The 17,113-nt window shown below is 40.9% G+C and overlaps 1 protein-coding gene across 1 annotated transcript; it reads left to right on the top strand.

Moving 5' to 3' along the window:
• Positions 1-1,215: 1,215 nt before the first annotated feature.
• On the top strand, positions 1,216-14,673 carry LOC310642237 (dnaJ homolog subfamily B member 6-like; the record flags this gene model as incomplete). Its single annotated transcript, XM_083365800.1, has 8 exons — positions 1,216-1,280; positions 2,349-2,458; positions 2,953-3,012; positions 3,629-3,745; positions 9,546-9,650; positions 10,512-10,614; positions 11,420-11,490; positions 14,162-14,673. 8 exons carry the CDS (start codon positions 1,216-1,218, stop codon positions 14,671-14,673), a joined length of 1,143 nt encoding a protein of 380 aa, XP_083221926.1.
• Between the last annotated feature and the right edge of the window lie 2,440 nt (positions 14,674-17,113).

Genomic DNA, 17,113 nt, shown 5'->3' with positions numbered 1-17,113 from the left:
CCTCCCTCTTTGACTCAGTTCTTTTAACACAAAGTGATAGGGAAACTGATCTAGCTCAGTGATTGAGCTCATATTTTATTAGAGGGTCCCAGAGTCAGTCCTCAGTATTTCCAAGTAGGACTGGAAAAATGTCCTGCCCCTGCAGCCAGTCAGTGTTTATAATACAGCATTAGATGAATCAGTTTGATTCAGTGTGAGACAGCTTCCTATGGTACATGAACTATTATTGCCAATTATGGACAATGTGTGGCAGAGGTAGGATAGACAGGTGCTGCATAACTACTGCCAGCAAAATAGAATATGGAGATCAGCAATGATATTTCCCCTACTTTGCAAAAGGTGGCAGCTTTCTTCCAGGTCTCATGAGTTTGCAGTGGGCTTACTGACTATTGTTTTGAATCCAAAACGGGTTCCTACAAGCTAAGAACCTTTGTAGAATGGTGAGAGAGCAACTCGTTTTGAACTCAAAGTAACCATTTCAAACTCAAAACGGAGCATTTTCAAATGTTTCAAATTCAAAATGTTTTCTCCACCCCACTATTTCAAGATAGTGGTGTGGTGCTTCAGGAAGGAAAGCTCAAAGGTTGTGGCGCCTGTCCTAATGTTTAAGCTAAAAGGAGCACGGTGGCTCACGTGTTTAAGACCCTGGGGTGACAAAAAGCAGGCTCAGGTTTGAGATCTGGTTGCTGCCTCGTGGCAGGGCGAGCTCCCATCACTTGCTCTAACTCCTGCTGACCCAGTTGGAAAGTGGGCGACCACGAGTAGATAGATGGGTACCACTTCGGTGTGCAATTTAACAGGGACATGAAAGGAGCTCCCAACTGGGTGCCCCCCTTGAAACTGTGATAATCACCATTCAATTCTTTCAACCTGGAAGCACTTCAGTGCTCCTGACATAACTGTAGTAGTAGTAGCAGTAGCTGTAGTAGTAGCTGAATGTAGTGTTGTATCTTGAGTGTCTTTGCTGTAGAATTCTTTTACGTCTGGTGACTGCAATCTGTTCTTCTGCAAGACCAATTTCCCTTTCATCTTCTTCAGGAAAGGGACTTATGTTTTTGGTATAGTCTCCCAGTATTGAGACCTATTTATTTAGAGCATGAGTGTGTACTTGTATACCTGAACTGCCGGACAGCAGTGTAAATCTATAACACATATCACAGTCAACTCATTTTCTTTCTTGATTTCCAGCCAGCCTCACCAAAAAGAAATAACACCATGGTTGATTACTACCAAGCACTCAACGTCCCACAAACTGCCTCCCCAAATGATATTAAAAAAGCGTAAGTAGTCCTTGCTCAGAGCTCCCTTTGCCTATCTGTAAAGCTAAAACTACCTTCCATTTGTGTTGGGCTACACAATTACAGTTTTCATGACCTAAAGCCAATACGTATCACCAGTGCTTTTTTTGTAAAAGAAAAAGGTGCCGGAACTCATGCGTGTCATACAGCCCGCCTTGCCTACCCTACAAGGTTCCATCCAAAAAAGGTGCCGGAACTCCATTCTGAGCATTCTATGAGAAAAAAAGTCCTGCGTATCACTGTTTGTATTGTGTTTGTTGATGGTGGTTGGAATCCAACATCTCTGGGAGAGTTCCAGTTTGGAGAAGACTCTACAGAAACTTGTCATTTCTAAGCATTCTGAATTGAAAGCTTGAATATACACCTATTTTGAATGTTTGAATGTGCACTCATTCCAACTGCATAATGGGTATCTCTGAATTTTTTGGAAGTGTTTTGAGGTTAAAATAGATGTTTCAAGCTCAAACACTTTCAAAATGCTGTAAATGGCCTGTCAGACAAAAGAACTAGCACTCAGAGTAAGGTGTAGCATTTCAAACCCAAACAGTTCAGATTCAAATAGTTTGCACAACCCTACTACCTATTGTATGAGACAGGAACAACAACATATAGTTAAACATTCTTTAGTGTTCTTACTGACATTTGGAGTGAGATGCAAGGGAGGTTAATATTTGACTTTTTGTGAGAATGCAGAGAACTTGGCTTTTAAGCTCCAAGAAACATTGTTTAGCCATACATATGAAATAATAGGTACAATGTGATTATCTTTTGTGGGGATTCTGCTTGCTGTATTGTTACTGTAAGCACCCTTTAACAAATATATAAATTCGGATAAAGTTTGAAAACTGAAATTGGTGTAGTTATGAACCATTAGTACCTTCTGGGAACATTGTCAGAGAGGCTTTTCAATTTTCATTTATTTGGCTGTCAATTGATGGCTGTCACACTGTGATCAGATATCTCACTGTTGGCTTAGCATGAAATGGTTTATCATAATTAGCTCTCTCTCTCTCTCTCTCTCTCTCTCTCTCTCTCCCTGGAACATTCTAGGTACAGGAAGAATGCACTGAAATGGCACCCAGATAAGAACCCAGGGAACAAGGAATATGCCGACAGAAAATTCAAGGAGATAGCGGAAGCATACGAAGTGCTGTCAGATGGTATGCGCTCCATCTTGCTTTCAACATTGCTCTTCTCTGAACTACTTCCTGTATATTTTAGGATGGCTTCTAGCTTTCGTTCCTTGTGTGACACAATAGTCCTCACCTACAGAATAATTTATTACATGCCATTTTGCTGCGCAACCCCCATTCCTTGATTTTTCTTCTTCCAAGTTACCCACAGTGCTTTCCTTAGATTTCCTGGCTACCCTTTGCCTCTTGCTAAGAACCAGAAGACTTTGCCAAGGATCCAAGAGTAGTTCTATGTTTTCTGATGTTGAATTATAGCTATAGCTATTGGACTTGTGGAATTCCTCAGCCAGCATGCCTCACACTGGCTGAGGAATTCTGGGAGTTGAAGTCCACAAGTCATAAAACGGCCAAGTTTGAAGACCCGTGGGTTAGATATACAGGTGGGATTCTGCAACTAGTATAGCAAAAGATGAATGTGCTTAAAATAGGAATTTTGACCCTTTACATTGTCTTTCTTCCAGATTATAAACGTGACCTTTATGATCTCTATGGAGTGGAGGGTCTTCTAAATCTAAGTACAGGTAAGCATCCTATTTTGGATGATTCAGAGAAATAGTTGAAAAGAGGCCATATTCTCTGTGCATGTTTTGGCTGTGTTTCATGCATTAATGCTGGTGCTTGTCATAATTAGCCTAACATATAGAGGTTAGTCTTCCCCCTACTACCCTGTAAGGATGTGAATTCATTTAGCACCTCAGGGCAGTATCCATCCTGTACATGGCACCCCATGTTTGCATCCAGGCAGTTTCTATTCTATCGGAGATAGAATTTGAACAATTTCATGAACATTCCCCTGTCAAAAAGGCCAAACTGTTCAAAATGAAGAGGGATTTCATATTTGATCAATGCTTCTACAACTATCCACGTGTGTACATGTGTGTGTGTGCACGCGCCCATGTATGATGCCCTCATTTTACAGCATTCTAAATATGCATTTTTTGTAGTTAGGAGGTCTTCTTCCCATCCTTCCAATTCAGCAGAGGATTCCCTCCCTGCTTATGGCTCTGCTTCCAACCTGCTGTGGGCAACGCGATCATTCCCAGCCCCAGCTGTCTTTAGCAAATCATCTCCTTCCTTTCTTTACTTTGGGAAAGTTGGAATTTATAATGGCCAGGTGTCTGATTTGTTTTCTGCTAGGAACGGGAGCATGCCCGAGCTCAACAGCGACCTCCGATCTCCTGTTCACATTTCGAGATGCTGATGAGGTCTTCAGAGAATTTTTTGAAGGACAAGACCCCTTCACTGAAATCCTTGGTAGGTACAGCAAGTACATAGGGGATGTGACATAGAAACCAGCTGTCTTGAAAATTGCACTTCTAGCTTAGTACTGCCATTGTTGATGGGCACCATTTCTTCAAAGTTTCACTGAGGTAGTCTTGGCCAGCCCAACCAGCCCAAAGCCAAGGTGTGTACAGGTAATAGATAACTTGTGCATAAAGATGTTACCATGCAAATGCCACTACTTAGATAATTGTATGCGGTGTGACATAAGTAAATAAATACAGCATTTGTGTGACGTCATCATTATAGATTTGCCATTTTGATGCCACGGGTTTGTTATGGATGCCCTTGGTTTTCTTAAACAGGAATTATCCTAAACTTTAAATATTCTCTAGCCAATGCCCACTATTTACCAAAGGAACAGACCTGCAAAGTGAAATTAATTAGGCAAATGTCTTACTTATTAAGAAGTTGTTACCAAATGGTCACATACTAAATAGAAACAGTCATCTCATTTGTTAGGCAAGAATATCAAATAAGCAGTTGGCAGCACAGGGGACAAATTTGTGGTATGTGTATCCCATAGCCTGCTCTCTATTCAAGGCCAAGTTCTGTTCTTGGATGCAGTGGGCTGCAGAGAGAATGCTTCCTTGCCATCAATTACCTTGCCATCAAGATAATAAGAGTCTTGGACTTTAAGAGAACTAATTTCAATAAACTTAAAGAGAGCTTGGGAAGGATTCCATGGATGAGAATCCTCAAGGGGAAAACAACTCAAGAAGCTTGGGAAATTTTGAAAAGTGAGATAATAAAAGCCCAGTCTAGCACAATACCAACAAAGAGGAAAAATAACAGCTCTCAAAAGAAACCAGCATGGCTGCATAAAGAACTCTCTGATAAATTGAAAGATAAAAAGGACAAGTATAGAGAGTGGAAAGAGGGGCACATAACTAAGGCAGAATATCAGCTAATAGCCCGAGCTTGCAAAGACGAAGTCAGGAAAGCTAAGGCTCAAAATGAACTAAGGCTTGTGACCAAAGTCAAAAATGACAAAAAAAGCTTTTTCAACATGTAAAAAACAATAAAAAAGTGAAGAAAATGATTGGTCCATTAGTGGGTGAAAGTGGCAAAAAGGTGACAAGCAACAGGGAGAAAGCAGAACTATTTAACTCGTTTTTTGCATCTGTCTTTACACAAAGGGAAAAAAACCAGACCAACCTATTAAAAATAGTGCTATAAAAACAAATAGAAATACAAGTTAAGATAGGCAAGAAAATAGTAAGTGAGCACCTGTTCAGCCTAGACGAGTTCAAATCACCAGGACCAGATGGATTACACCCCAAGGGTCTCAAGGAACTGGCAGATGTGATCTCAGAACCACTGAACTATATCCAGGAAATCACAGACCTATCAGCCTGACCTCAATACCTGGGAAGATTCTGGAAAAGATAATCAAACAATGAATCAGCGAGCACCTAGAGGCAAACAAAGTCATTACTAAAAGCCAACATGGGTTTGTCAAAAACAGATCATGCCAGACAAATCTTATTGCATTTTTGACCAAGTGACAAAATTACTGGACCAGAGGAATTCTGTGGATATAATTTACTTGGAGTTCAGTAATGCATTTGATAAAGTAGATCACAACCTACTACTTGATAAGATAGAAAAATGTGGGTTAGACAGCATCACCATCAGATGGATTTGTACCTGGCTGACAGCCGTACTCTGCATCTACATGGAGGGAAGTGTGTAGTGGGGTGCCCCAGGGCTCTGTTCTGGGCCCAGTGCTCTTCAACATCTTCATCAACAATTTGGACGAGGGGATAGATGGGGAACCCATCAAATTTGCAGACTACACCAAGCTGGCAGGAATAGCCAACGCTCAAGAAGATAAGCTTAAGATACAGGAAGATCTTGACAGACTTGAACACTGGGCGCTATCTAACAAAATAAAATTCAATGGTGAGAAAAGTAAGGTTCTACATTTAGGCAGGAAAAACCAAATGTACAGGTATACTACAGCGGGGTACCTTGCTCAATAGTATTAACTGTGAGAGGGATCTCGGAGTCCTAGTGGACAATCACTTAAATATGAGCCAGCAGTGTGCTGCAGCTGCCAAAAAAGCCAACACAGTGCTAGGCTGCATTAACAGAGGGATAGAATCAAGATCACGTGAAGTACTAATACCACTTTACAATGCCTTGGTAAGGCCACACTTGGAATACTGCATCCAGTTTGGGTCACCATGATGTAAAAAAGATGTTGAGATTCTAGAAAGAGTACAGAGAAGAGCAACAAAGATGATTAGGGGACTGGAGCTAAAACATAAAAGGAACGGCTGCTGGAATTGGGTACGTCTAATTTAATGAAGAGAAGGATGAGGGGGGACATGATAGTAGTGTCCCAATATCTCAGGGGTTGCCACAAAGAAGAGGGAGCCAAGCTATTTTCTAAAGCACCTGAGGGCAGGACAAGAAGCAACGAATGGAAACTAATCAAGGAGAGAAGCAACCTAGAACTAAGGAGAAACTTCCTAACAGTTAGAACCAGTGGAGCAACCTGCCTCCAGAAGCTGCGAATGCTCCAACACTGGATGTTTTTAAGAAGAGACTGGACAGCCATTTGTCTGAAATGGTATAAGGTTTCCTGCCTGAGCAGGGGGTTGGACTAGATGACCTCCAAGGTCCCTTCCAACATGATGATGATGATGATGATGATGATGATGATGATGCAGGAACCAGTATGGTATAGTGGTAACACTTCCTTCAACTTAGGTGCCACCCAAACATGTGAATTTTGATTTCCAAGATTCTTAGAAATGGGCATGCTGACTAGGAAGCCTGGAAGTTAAAAGCCATATGGAAGAAGTGTTGGACTAACCCTGGAGAAATCTAGCTTAAAGGTTTAGCCAAAGAAGCTCATGATCATGAAGCACAATTCATTTTCCAAGGTTATTGTTGGGATAAAAATTAATGGAGAGAGTGCTTTGTGGGCTCCCAGCTCTGAAAGAAAGATGGAATATAAATATAACCATTGAATAATAAATATATCAACAACCAGTCCAGTCTACCTACGGGAGGGCGGGGGGAAATGAGAAGCTCCAGTTTGCCATTTGCCTCTGGCAGCAAAACATTTGGTCTGGCCTTGGAATTCAAGCATATAGCAATCAACAGAGAAGTTGGAGTTTTGGTGAAAATTAATCACACAGCAGGAAATCTGCCTGCTGTACAGAACTGGAGAATAATATTCCTTTGCTTCACAAACAGGGCTTTTTTTTTCTCATAGAACGCTCAGAACAGAATTCCAGCACCTTTTTGGGATGGAACCTTGTAGGGTAGGCAAGGTGGGTTGTATGACATGTGTAAGGTCCGGCACCTCTTTCTTTTACAAAAAAAGCACTGTTCACAAATATCTTTGGACAATGACCAGCCAGTGCATGTGATTTTCAGCCTGGGACTCAAAAAAGTTGTTTAAAACATTAAAAGATGAAGAAAAATCAATTGGGAGAGAAGACAGTGGCGTTACTCCTTCATTTAAGTTCTTTTCCTAAAGAAAAGAAAAGGAGCACAAATCCCTGCTTCTTCTCTACTTCAGGAAGAGGGGATAAAGCGCCAGACGAATGGCAGGAGAAGAGTTGCAGCCCTTCCTTGGTTGTATAAAGAAAGGGGGGGGAATGCCTGCTGCTTCCTGTTATGTATTAAGCTTTATTGCAACACCTAAAGCTGTATATAAGAGTCACCACCAGGAGGCGTTGAACTGTAACTGTTTTGGCGGGAAGCATTTCGGCGGGAAACAGAGGTTCAAACCGATTGGTTGGTTGAGTACCTGGCCAGGTATATATAAGAGTGCAGGTAGCCCCTATTCCCCAGTACAGTCCCTTCACCTAATGAAGAGTTGCTATGCTGTACTCATCGTCTCGGCGTCCTTCCTGCTCTCGAGGACCCACTACACAACACTTCCCATGTATAGACTCATAAACAAGAAGAGCAACACAAAATCTGGGATTCGTATCGGTGCAATGCATGTCTTAGTGCCAATTCCAAAAACATGTAGCCATTGAACCAACAAACTTTTCTCATTATAGCATGGTTGCCCAAAGCTGTCAATATCCATTATTGTTGTTGTTGTTGACCCTGTTGTTGTTATTCGTAGTTCTATTAGTTAAAGTAGTATTTATTAAATTATTTTCATGTATTAAATATTTGAGCATCAATGAACATTCTGAAACTTAATGGAGGGATCAATAAGCTGAAGAGCCCAGGTGGCCCTGAATACAACCTATTATTTTGTAGAGGTTTACAATGAAAATAACACAATAATTAACATACAATACCAATTGTTCTTTACACATTAATGAAAAATACAAGACAAGGTTGAAGGTAAGCTACTTTCTACTGTAGTCAGCTATTAATAAAAAATGCAAAATGTGCCAACCACAGGAAATTGCAGCCAGATTATTTACAGCTGCCCATATATCATGTCCTAGATACAGAGTCAAATCAGTCATAAGGAACAGCGAAAACATCTATATACCATATATAGAGATGTAGGTAACACATGAAACCACTGTAGTGTACAAATAATATTTTGTGAATCCAAGGGGTTATTTTGTAAATCATGTTGTGTGAATTCACTCAAATTCTAGTTTATTCGACAGACTATGTGTGAACATAGTCATGGTTTGGGCCATTCCCAAAAAGAAGCTCACCTGAGTGGGTATTTACAACCAACCAAGCTCCACCTTATCTGAGGTTTTATCAGGCCTCCATTTAATTAACAGACATTCCAATGTTAGGGCTTATTGTATTGCAACATATGCAACTATTACAGCTAGCACCTGCAAACAAGATCTTTGAAGTTATGTGATCTCATGCATTCTTGCAACAATCCGCCTTGCCCTGTGAGGGCTGAGCAACAAAAGCTTAGCAAAGGTGCCTTGCCTAGGAACTGTACTCACCTTTAGTATATAAGCTTAAAACCAGGTCTTTCATTTACTGGGCCACTAAAGGTCAACTTTCTATGACCAGAAATCTCTTTCCATGCAATGTATCTATCTATTAAAGAAACGGTTAAAGAACTAGGACCGCAAGCCTTGAGGTTTTCTTTTTTTACATGAGTTCACAATGTGTGCCAATTTGTGCATGGGTTACTTTGCATAAACGTCGTGTTTCAGAACATGCCCAACATTCTTTAGAAGTTGTATGCTGCAGTTCAATAAAAACAAACAAACTGCTGGGCCACTTGATTTAACTTTTTGGATCTACCACTTATGTGAATCTAGATAGTGACATGTCACCCAAACAGTTCCAGATAGTCAAAAGCTGGAAAAAAGTGAAACTTTCTGAAAATATCCTTCATCAGTTCTTGCAAATATGGGAGTACCTGTCTTACAAAAGTACTTCTGTATTCAGGGTTGTTAAATTTTGACATCGTTGATCATGAGTATTCTCCCTTAAGAGGTATGTGGGAACCAGTAAGGTAGCATACAAAAAAACCCCTGATACCTAACAGCTGAAGCCTATTTTCCCCCCTTTTAGCTTTGTTAATCACAACTTCCATTTTCTTTTGAGTACAGTATTTGACCTCCTTAGCTATAGGCTTAGCTATCTGAACCCCAAACCTTCAATGAAGGATGCATTTCATGAAAAACAAACTTCACTCTCGGCTGAAGCTTATTTAACATAATTGCAGATTTTTATTATTTATCTATAAATAATCTTCAAACGTTGGAAGGCATACAACAGCCACACTAATAAATCTACTGTTTGAAACAACCACACCTAGTGCAGTGTGTCATGATATTTATTAATCTTTTTTTTTTCTTTGTAGAAGACTTTTCATCCTATACTGATGCACCTGGAGGAATATCTACCTGGACCATGCCCGGAAGTGCTACTTTCTCCTATTGCTCCTATAATGCTCCAGGCCAGACAGGTAAGGCTTTGCATTTCCCCTTCCCTTGCTTTCTCAACCAGCAGAATAGTCTTTGTGCCCCGATTGTTGTGTATGGTAATTTCATGATTTTCAGAATCCATCACTGGAGGATGGGCTCGTATACTGCACCAGGCTAGAGTTTGCTCAACATGGTTTGTTGAATAATTTATAGTTGAATGAGTTTATATATCATACTAATCCATGAACCGTGATTTCAAAAACTATAATGGCTGGGTTCGTATAATATGCTGCGCCAAGGCAGACAAACGACATTATGGCAAAGAAACCAGTTTTTGCTTGTTCCTTATTTAGCGAAATATTTCCCATTGACTTGGGAAAACTTCTATCATTTCTTAGGGGATTAGTCAAACATTTTTATTAATGATCTAGATCTGGGGTGTCAAAGTGCCAGCTCATGGGTTGGACGCGTCACAAGGAAACCGCGTCCACCCCATTATGATCATGTTCAGATACATAAAGAAAAGATGAACAAGAATATTTTCCAGGGCCCAAAAAACTAGGAGCAGAAATAACAAATAAAAAGTGCAGCTATCTAGATTTTGTTTAGGTTTATTTCATTTAAAAATATTTTTGATAGTAAGAGTGGAACAGTTTATCTATAGAAGCCTTAGGGTCTCCAGCTCTGGAGAATATTTAAGAGGTTAGACAGGATGGTTTGATTGGTTTTCCTGCATCTTGCAGAGGGTTGGACTAGATGATCTTTGTGGGGCCATTGCAACAATTCTGTGATTCTATATCCTTTATCCCGCTGTCTGTTTCTGTCTCTCTCCTCAGCAATAAATGTTGACTCTCCTCCACCACCTCCTCCTCCTCCTCCTTCTCCTCTTCCTCCCTTTTCAGATTTCTACACAACGTTTGGGCCTGGTGCTGAATTCGGAATAGGATTTCGCTCCATTTCCACTTCTACAAAATATGTCAATGGCAAACGGATAACCACCAAGAGGTGAGGTGATGAGGATAACCCCATAATTCTTGGGATAGCTTGTCCCCTCAATCATTCCCACTAAAGCTAAGGAACTTTTATGAAAAGATAGTAGTAGAAATAATGCTAGAGATTAGAAGCACAAACATACTTCCTACTCAGAGGTAATAAGACATTAATACCACCGTGTAACTTAAACCTGCTTTCTTCCAAAAGATTGCTATTTTTGCCTTGCTTATTCCCATACCTTTTTAAAAATGATGTTGTTGTTTTTTTTAAAAAAACATTTAAAAGTTATCCAGGAAGCTTTTGTCAATGAAAATTCTCCCACTGCAACTTATCTTTAGTTGGTTTGAAGATTTCTGGATCTGGACTGTTTATCTGTAAATAGCCAAAAGGAAGTCTTCAGATGTTTAGATTTATCCTTGTTCATTTTCACGTTCTTCAGGAACAGATGAATAGAACTTTACTATTTATTATATTCTTTTCCCATGGTCATATTATTAGTTTAAAGTTAATCCATCAATTCTTGCAAATTTTATATAAGTGTAAGCTATAGACATGAATTAAAAGCTATTTATATGTGATTATAAATACCTTGAAACCATACACCCTGGGCCACATTACTATAGCCAAGTCAAACTAATAAGCTTGTAGGACACTTTTGAAGAATGTATTGGCTGATAATTCTTAGATGGAGAAAGCTACTGATGAAATAATGTTGCCCCTTTGAAGGGACAGGCCCGGGGACTTGTGGTAATTGGCGAAAATATTCTGGGGTTGACGTTTCAGTTTCTATAAAAGAGGAAACTGGGCTCTTTTGCAGGATTCTTGAGCATGGACAGGAGAAAGTAGAAATTGATGAGAATGGATTTCTCAAAGTGGAAGAAGTACAAGGTAAGACACCTGATTTGGAGAAAACCACTGAACATAAATGCACTAGGAGGGGAGATGAAAGGGTTTTGGCACAAATACCTGCAACAGAGGAAAAGAAGTTTATTTATTTATTTATTTATTATTGGGACTTATATGCCGCCCTATCTCCCGAAGGACTCAGGGCGGCTAACAACAATAACATACAATAAATACAGAAGTTAAGATAAAATTAAAATTAAAGGCCTCTGTACAAAAGATTAAAATTAAAATAAATTAAAAATTAGAGTTAAAAAATTAAAAACATAATTAAAATGCCTGTCAGTCCAGGTCAGCCAGGTGGAAAAGGAGTGTTTTGAGGCCGCGGCGAAAGGACTGGAGGTCCGGGGCCATCCGAAGCTCAGGGGGGAGCTGGTTCCACAGGGCTGGTGCTCCCACAGAGAAGGCCCTCCCCCTGGGGGTCGCCTGCCGACATTGTCTAGCCGACGGTACCCTGAGGATGCCTTCTCTGTGTGAGCGTACTGGGCGATAGGAATTCGTTCCCGGCAGCAGATGGTCCTGCAAGTATCCCGGGCCTAAGCCATGTAGGGCTTTAAAGGTAAGTACCAGCACCTTAAATCTCACCCGAAGGGCAACCGGTAATTAATGCAGCTCACGCAGGAGGGGTGTAATATGGGAGTATCAGGGTGCTCCCATCACTACCCGTGCAGCCGCACTCTGCACCAGCTGAAGCCTCCGGGTGGTCTTTAAGGGCAGCCCCATGTAGAGAGCATTGCAGTAATCTATACGGGAGGTAACGAGTGCGTGGGTGACTGTGCGTAGGGAATCTCGGTCCAGAAAGGGGCGCAACTGGCGTACCAGGCGAATCCGGGCAAATGCCCCCCTAGCCACGACTCCAATATGATCTTCAAAACTGAGTCGTGAATCCAGGAGGACGCCTAGATTGCGTGCTCTATCAACGGGAGGTAACATCTCTCCTCCTATAACCAAAGATGGAACCTCTTGGACTAAACAAGATGCCGGTACATAAAGCCACTCAGTCTTGGCTGGGTTGAGCTGGAGCCTGTTCTTTCCCATCCAAATCTGTACTGCTTCCAGGCAACGGGACATCACATCGAGGGCATCACTGGGTTGGTTCGGGGTGGAGATGAAAAGCTGGGTATCATCAGCATATTGATGATACCTCACCCCGAAGCCACGGATGATCTCTCCCAGCGGCTTCATATAGATGTTGACCAGGAGAGGCGAGAGTACTGACCCCTGAGGCACCCCACAACTAAGGGGCCTAGGGGTTGACCTCTGCCCCCCTGCCAACACCATCTGCGAACGGTCGGAGAGGTAGGAGGAGAACCACCGCAGAACGGTGCCTCCCACTCCCAACTCCTCAAGTCGACGCAGCAAGATACCGTGGTCGATGGTATCAAAAGCCGCTGAGAGATCTAATAGGACCAGGACAGAGGAATAACCCCTATCTCGGGCCCGCCAGAGATCATTCACCAGCACGACCAATGCCGTCTCCGTGCTATACCTGGGCCTGAAACCCGATTGGTACGGATCCAGATACTCAGTTTCCTCCAGAACCAAAGGGAGCTGCCATGCCACCACGCTCTCAACGACCTTCGCAAGAAAGCGAAGGTTGGAGACAGGACGGAAGTTATTTAAAATAGCTGGATCCAATGCAGGTTTCTTAAGGAGGGGCCTTACCACCGCCTCTTTCAAGGCGGCAGGGAAGTACCCTTCACTTAGTGAGGCATTGATAATTGCTAGGATCCAGCCTCGTGTAACCTCCCGAGAGGCATAGACCAGTTACATAACTCACTCTAGTCAATGAAATTTAGAGAGACAAGAGGAGACGTCATCTCGTTATCCAGTGGCCCCTATGCAAGGACTAGACTAGACGTGGGCCACATTCTAACCTCCTGGAACTACATGCTGTTCCATGTTCTCCTGCCTTTCTCCCTCTGCATAATCATATTTGTCACCCTTTCATATCCCTGCCTGACTCTGAATATACAAACACATGTGGCTGATTCCTCATATTTTCCCCACAGCAGTTGATACTGGGAGAGTAGGAAATGTTGTTGAAGTCCAACAAATAAGACTTTAAAGCCATAGGTTACACATTTCTGGGTTAGACTGCCATGAGCCAGCTTTCCTTTATACATCTCTTTCTTGCACCAGAATCAGGACATCCTGTAATGGTAGGTGTATTCTTCTAAAGAGAGAGCTTAGGATTTTTTACACCTGCCTTCTTGTGGGAAGAGGTAGCCCTTTCCCTAATTCTGTTCCTACCCAGCTCAGAATTGTATATTTATTTGCAAAGTAGGCCAGCCTTGTGTTGTTCAGCCAAACTAGAGTAGATGGACAGGCTAGGACGGGTAGGCAACCTCGGCTTTTATGACTCATGGACTTCAACTCCCAGAATTCCTGAGTCAGCTGACTCAGGAGTTCTGGGAGTTGAAGTCCATGAGTCATAAAAGAGCCGAGGTTGCCTAGCCCTGGCTAGGAAAAGGAATCTCAATATCTCACATTTTTATACAAATGCTATTTCAGTTATCTTTTTTTCCATTTAATACTGTAATATGGAATCTGTATTGGGGTGTGTGTGTTAATGGCTTCCTGAACCACATAGGGTAAAATTGAAGAGAATATAAAGGAATATTGTTCTTTTCACCCCTTTGCTTTTCTCTTTCAGATCCCAGCAGCAGCTTGACAGCCCCAATAGAGCCTATCCAGCAGGAGCATCCTGAGGTCTTGAGCTCTGCAGCAGACATCTGTGCTCTACCACGATCGCAGAGTGCTGACTTCTCTCATGCCTACCCTACCAATGAAGACAAACAATTGCATCGGGCAATGGCCTGTAGTCTATCTGAAATGGAGAATGTAGGGCAGTACTTAGCACTTGCCCAGGGCTCCAAGAAGAGACGGGGTACCACTCGACGAACACACACAAGAACTTTGGGACCTAGTGAGGAAGTGGCTTCTGCTCCATTGGCCATCAGAGCCAAGAGTCCAGGTGCAGGAGACAACATTGTGAAAGAGAGGAAACACAAGCCACCTGAACTGCCAAAAGTAGAAATCATTGCTGAGGTACCAAAGAGCCCAACAGTGAAAGACCACACTGCCCCTAATGATGTGCAGTATGTCTTTCCTGAAATTGTTCCTTCCCGCAGAGAGAGAGAATCTATCATGTGCATCATTCTCTGAATTCAAGAATGCAGGAAGGGAACAACCTGTCTCCATTAAAGGTAACAATCTGGCTATCGGTCTCCATAATTGCATTATTCCCTGGAGAAGTTCTCTAGATGTTCCTCTGCTATGGTACTACTAATTGGGAGTTACAACAAATGTCTAAACTCAATGGAATGTATAAATTTAATCTGCATAATTTGTCCAGAACATAGAAGCTAGCATTTCATAGTGTACACATCTAAAGAATTCTCAAAAGAAAATGCTTTAGTTAAATCGTGGAAGAGTCTGGATTCCTGAAAATTTCCTTCTAACAAAAAAAAGAAAAAAAGAAACAATATCCTCCTGCTGAAAGAAACCAAAAGCCTGCCATCTCCAGCGTTTTAATCTGCCCCCAATATATAAAAGGAGAGACATCATTCACAGGTGTTAGCATTTACCCCAAAATACATTTTCCACCAATATTTTCAATAAACAGGTTGTTTTAGATCCGCAGAGAATATGATAGTGAAAGCGGGCAACTGGTTTCCTCTTTGATGTTCCTTTTTCAGGGCTCTTAAATTCAGGGTTATCATCTTTTTTCATGTAAACTCTGTAATTAAATGATGTTGCAGAAGGTGTGCCTGTGACAGGAAACAGGCTGAATAAAAATTCAATGAAACTAAGGAATCTAGCTGAACTTTTAAGGTAGTTTGGCCTTCCACCATCAAATTCTTTCACAAATAAATATTGTACAGACATTATGGACCACCACAGACAACATGTACAGTTGGTCAGGGTTCTGCTTTTTTAAAATTGGTTAGAGAAGGAATTAAAGTATGATCCTGTAACCAGGCCTGTTAAACCACTTTAGATACAATCACTGAAAATGCTGATTCTTTTTAATTCTAGTCATCCTAGAAAAATACAGGATGAGTAATTTCAAATTCTTGCATATAAGAAATTCCACTGTAGAACATAAGATAAAACTGTAGATGCAGACTAAAAATAAACAATAAAAATTTGTAGATTATAAACTACCAAGTATGGGTTCTATTGTGCTACGCACTATAAAAGGGTAAATCTGATATTTTATCCATCTGTTTGAAAGAAGGCAAACTATTTCATATTATCAAAATTCCAGAAGTTCAACTCACCTTCAGGAAACTTTTACTTTTTATCCACTTGGAAGAGACGCCATAATTTATTTAAAAAAGGACCATAATTAAGGGTCAAGAACATTAATCTTGAAAACCATGAGATTTGCTGCTATACCTGTTTCAGAGAGATTGTTCTAAAAATAAAAAGAGGCATGTACATTTATATGCTACTAAATTTCACATTCTTTTGCTAGGCATATGGAAAAGTTGTCAGTGATACAAGCCTTTATCCTGTACATTTGCAATTACTTTTCCATTCAAATTATTAAATTCAAAGAAAGATTGTCCCTATTGATATATGATACATTAGGTCAATAAAAGATAAATCTGATGATTGAGCTGATACGTAATTTCCATATTCCATGATACTCTGGAATAAAAACAACTATGAAGACAGTAGTCCAGCAGACTTGATAATTTCTAATTACCTGCAGTAACCAACAAGGCAATTGTGCACTGTGACTGATCTATAATTTATATGAGACTTTCCAATTGTCTCAGCATGCAAGTCAGACTGCTGATTTTGAATAAAGCACAATTGACACAATTGACATGTGAAGCCATAGCCGGATTCACACAACACATTAAAGTATTGCTAAGCACATTGATTTGTGCTTTAGATTGTAAGCCGTCCTGAGTCTTCAGAGAAGGGCAGGATATAAATGGGATTTAAAAAAAAATGTCAACAACCCTTATCCAGACACTTTTTTCCCCCTCAGCTCCCCAGATTTCTGGGGCATCACAGCTCAGTCCTTCTATTGCCGATTTCAATCTTTCTGCAGAAAGAAGTTCCCCATTTTGTTTTTTAACTTTTAAGATTGGGAACTCTGAAGTGTTAGGTCTGACAATACTACCATATTATCAGTAAGAACTAGTTTGGAGTTCTAGTGAAAATGCTGTCATAGAAACCAGGAGACTGACTTCTAGTCCTACCTTAGGCATGAATGCCAGTTGGGGGACCTTGAACAATTTACTCTTTCTAGCCCAACTCACTTCTCAGAGTTGTAGTAGTGGAGAGAAAAAAAATAGAGGAAGGAACATTAGGTATGATTGTCACCTTGAGTTGTATATAAAAAAAGGCAAGATAAAAATTTAAAAACACCAGTAACAGCAGCAGCAGTAACCCAAAAAGGTGAGTCTCTATTGCCAATTTCTGCCATCCAATCTACTGCATTCATACGCAAGCAGATCTGCAGGTTTTCACACAACTCTATAATAGTAAAAAATAAAATTTAAGCCAAAAAACTTAAGGATTCTGTCAGACTATCTTAAAAAACGTCAATCTTTTGATTCAGTATATTAGATTGTGTAGGCTGCTT

Source organism: Vipera ursinii (assembly GCF_947247035.1).
Source record: "Vipera ursinii genome assembly, chromosome: 1".
NCBI classification, from domain to species: Eukaryota; Metazoa; Chordata; class Lepidosauria; order Squamata; family Viperidae; genus Vipera; species Vipera ursinii.
Note: the sequence above shows the minus strand (reverse complement) of the source record. Positions and strands in the feature narration are given on the sequence as shown.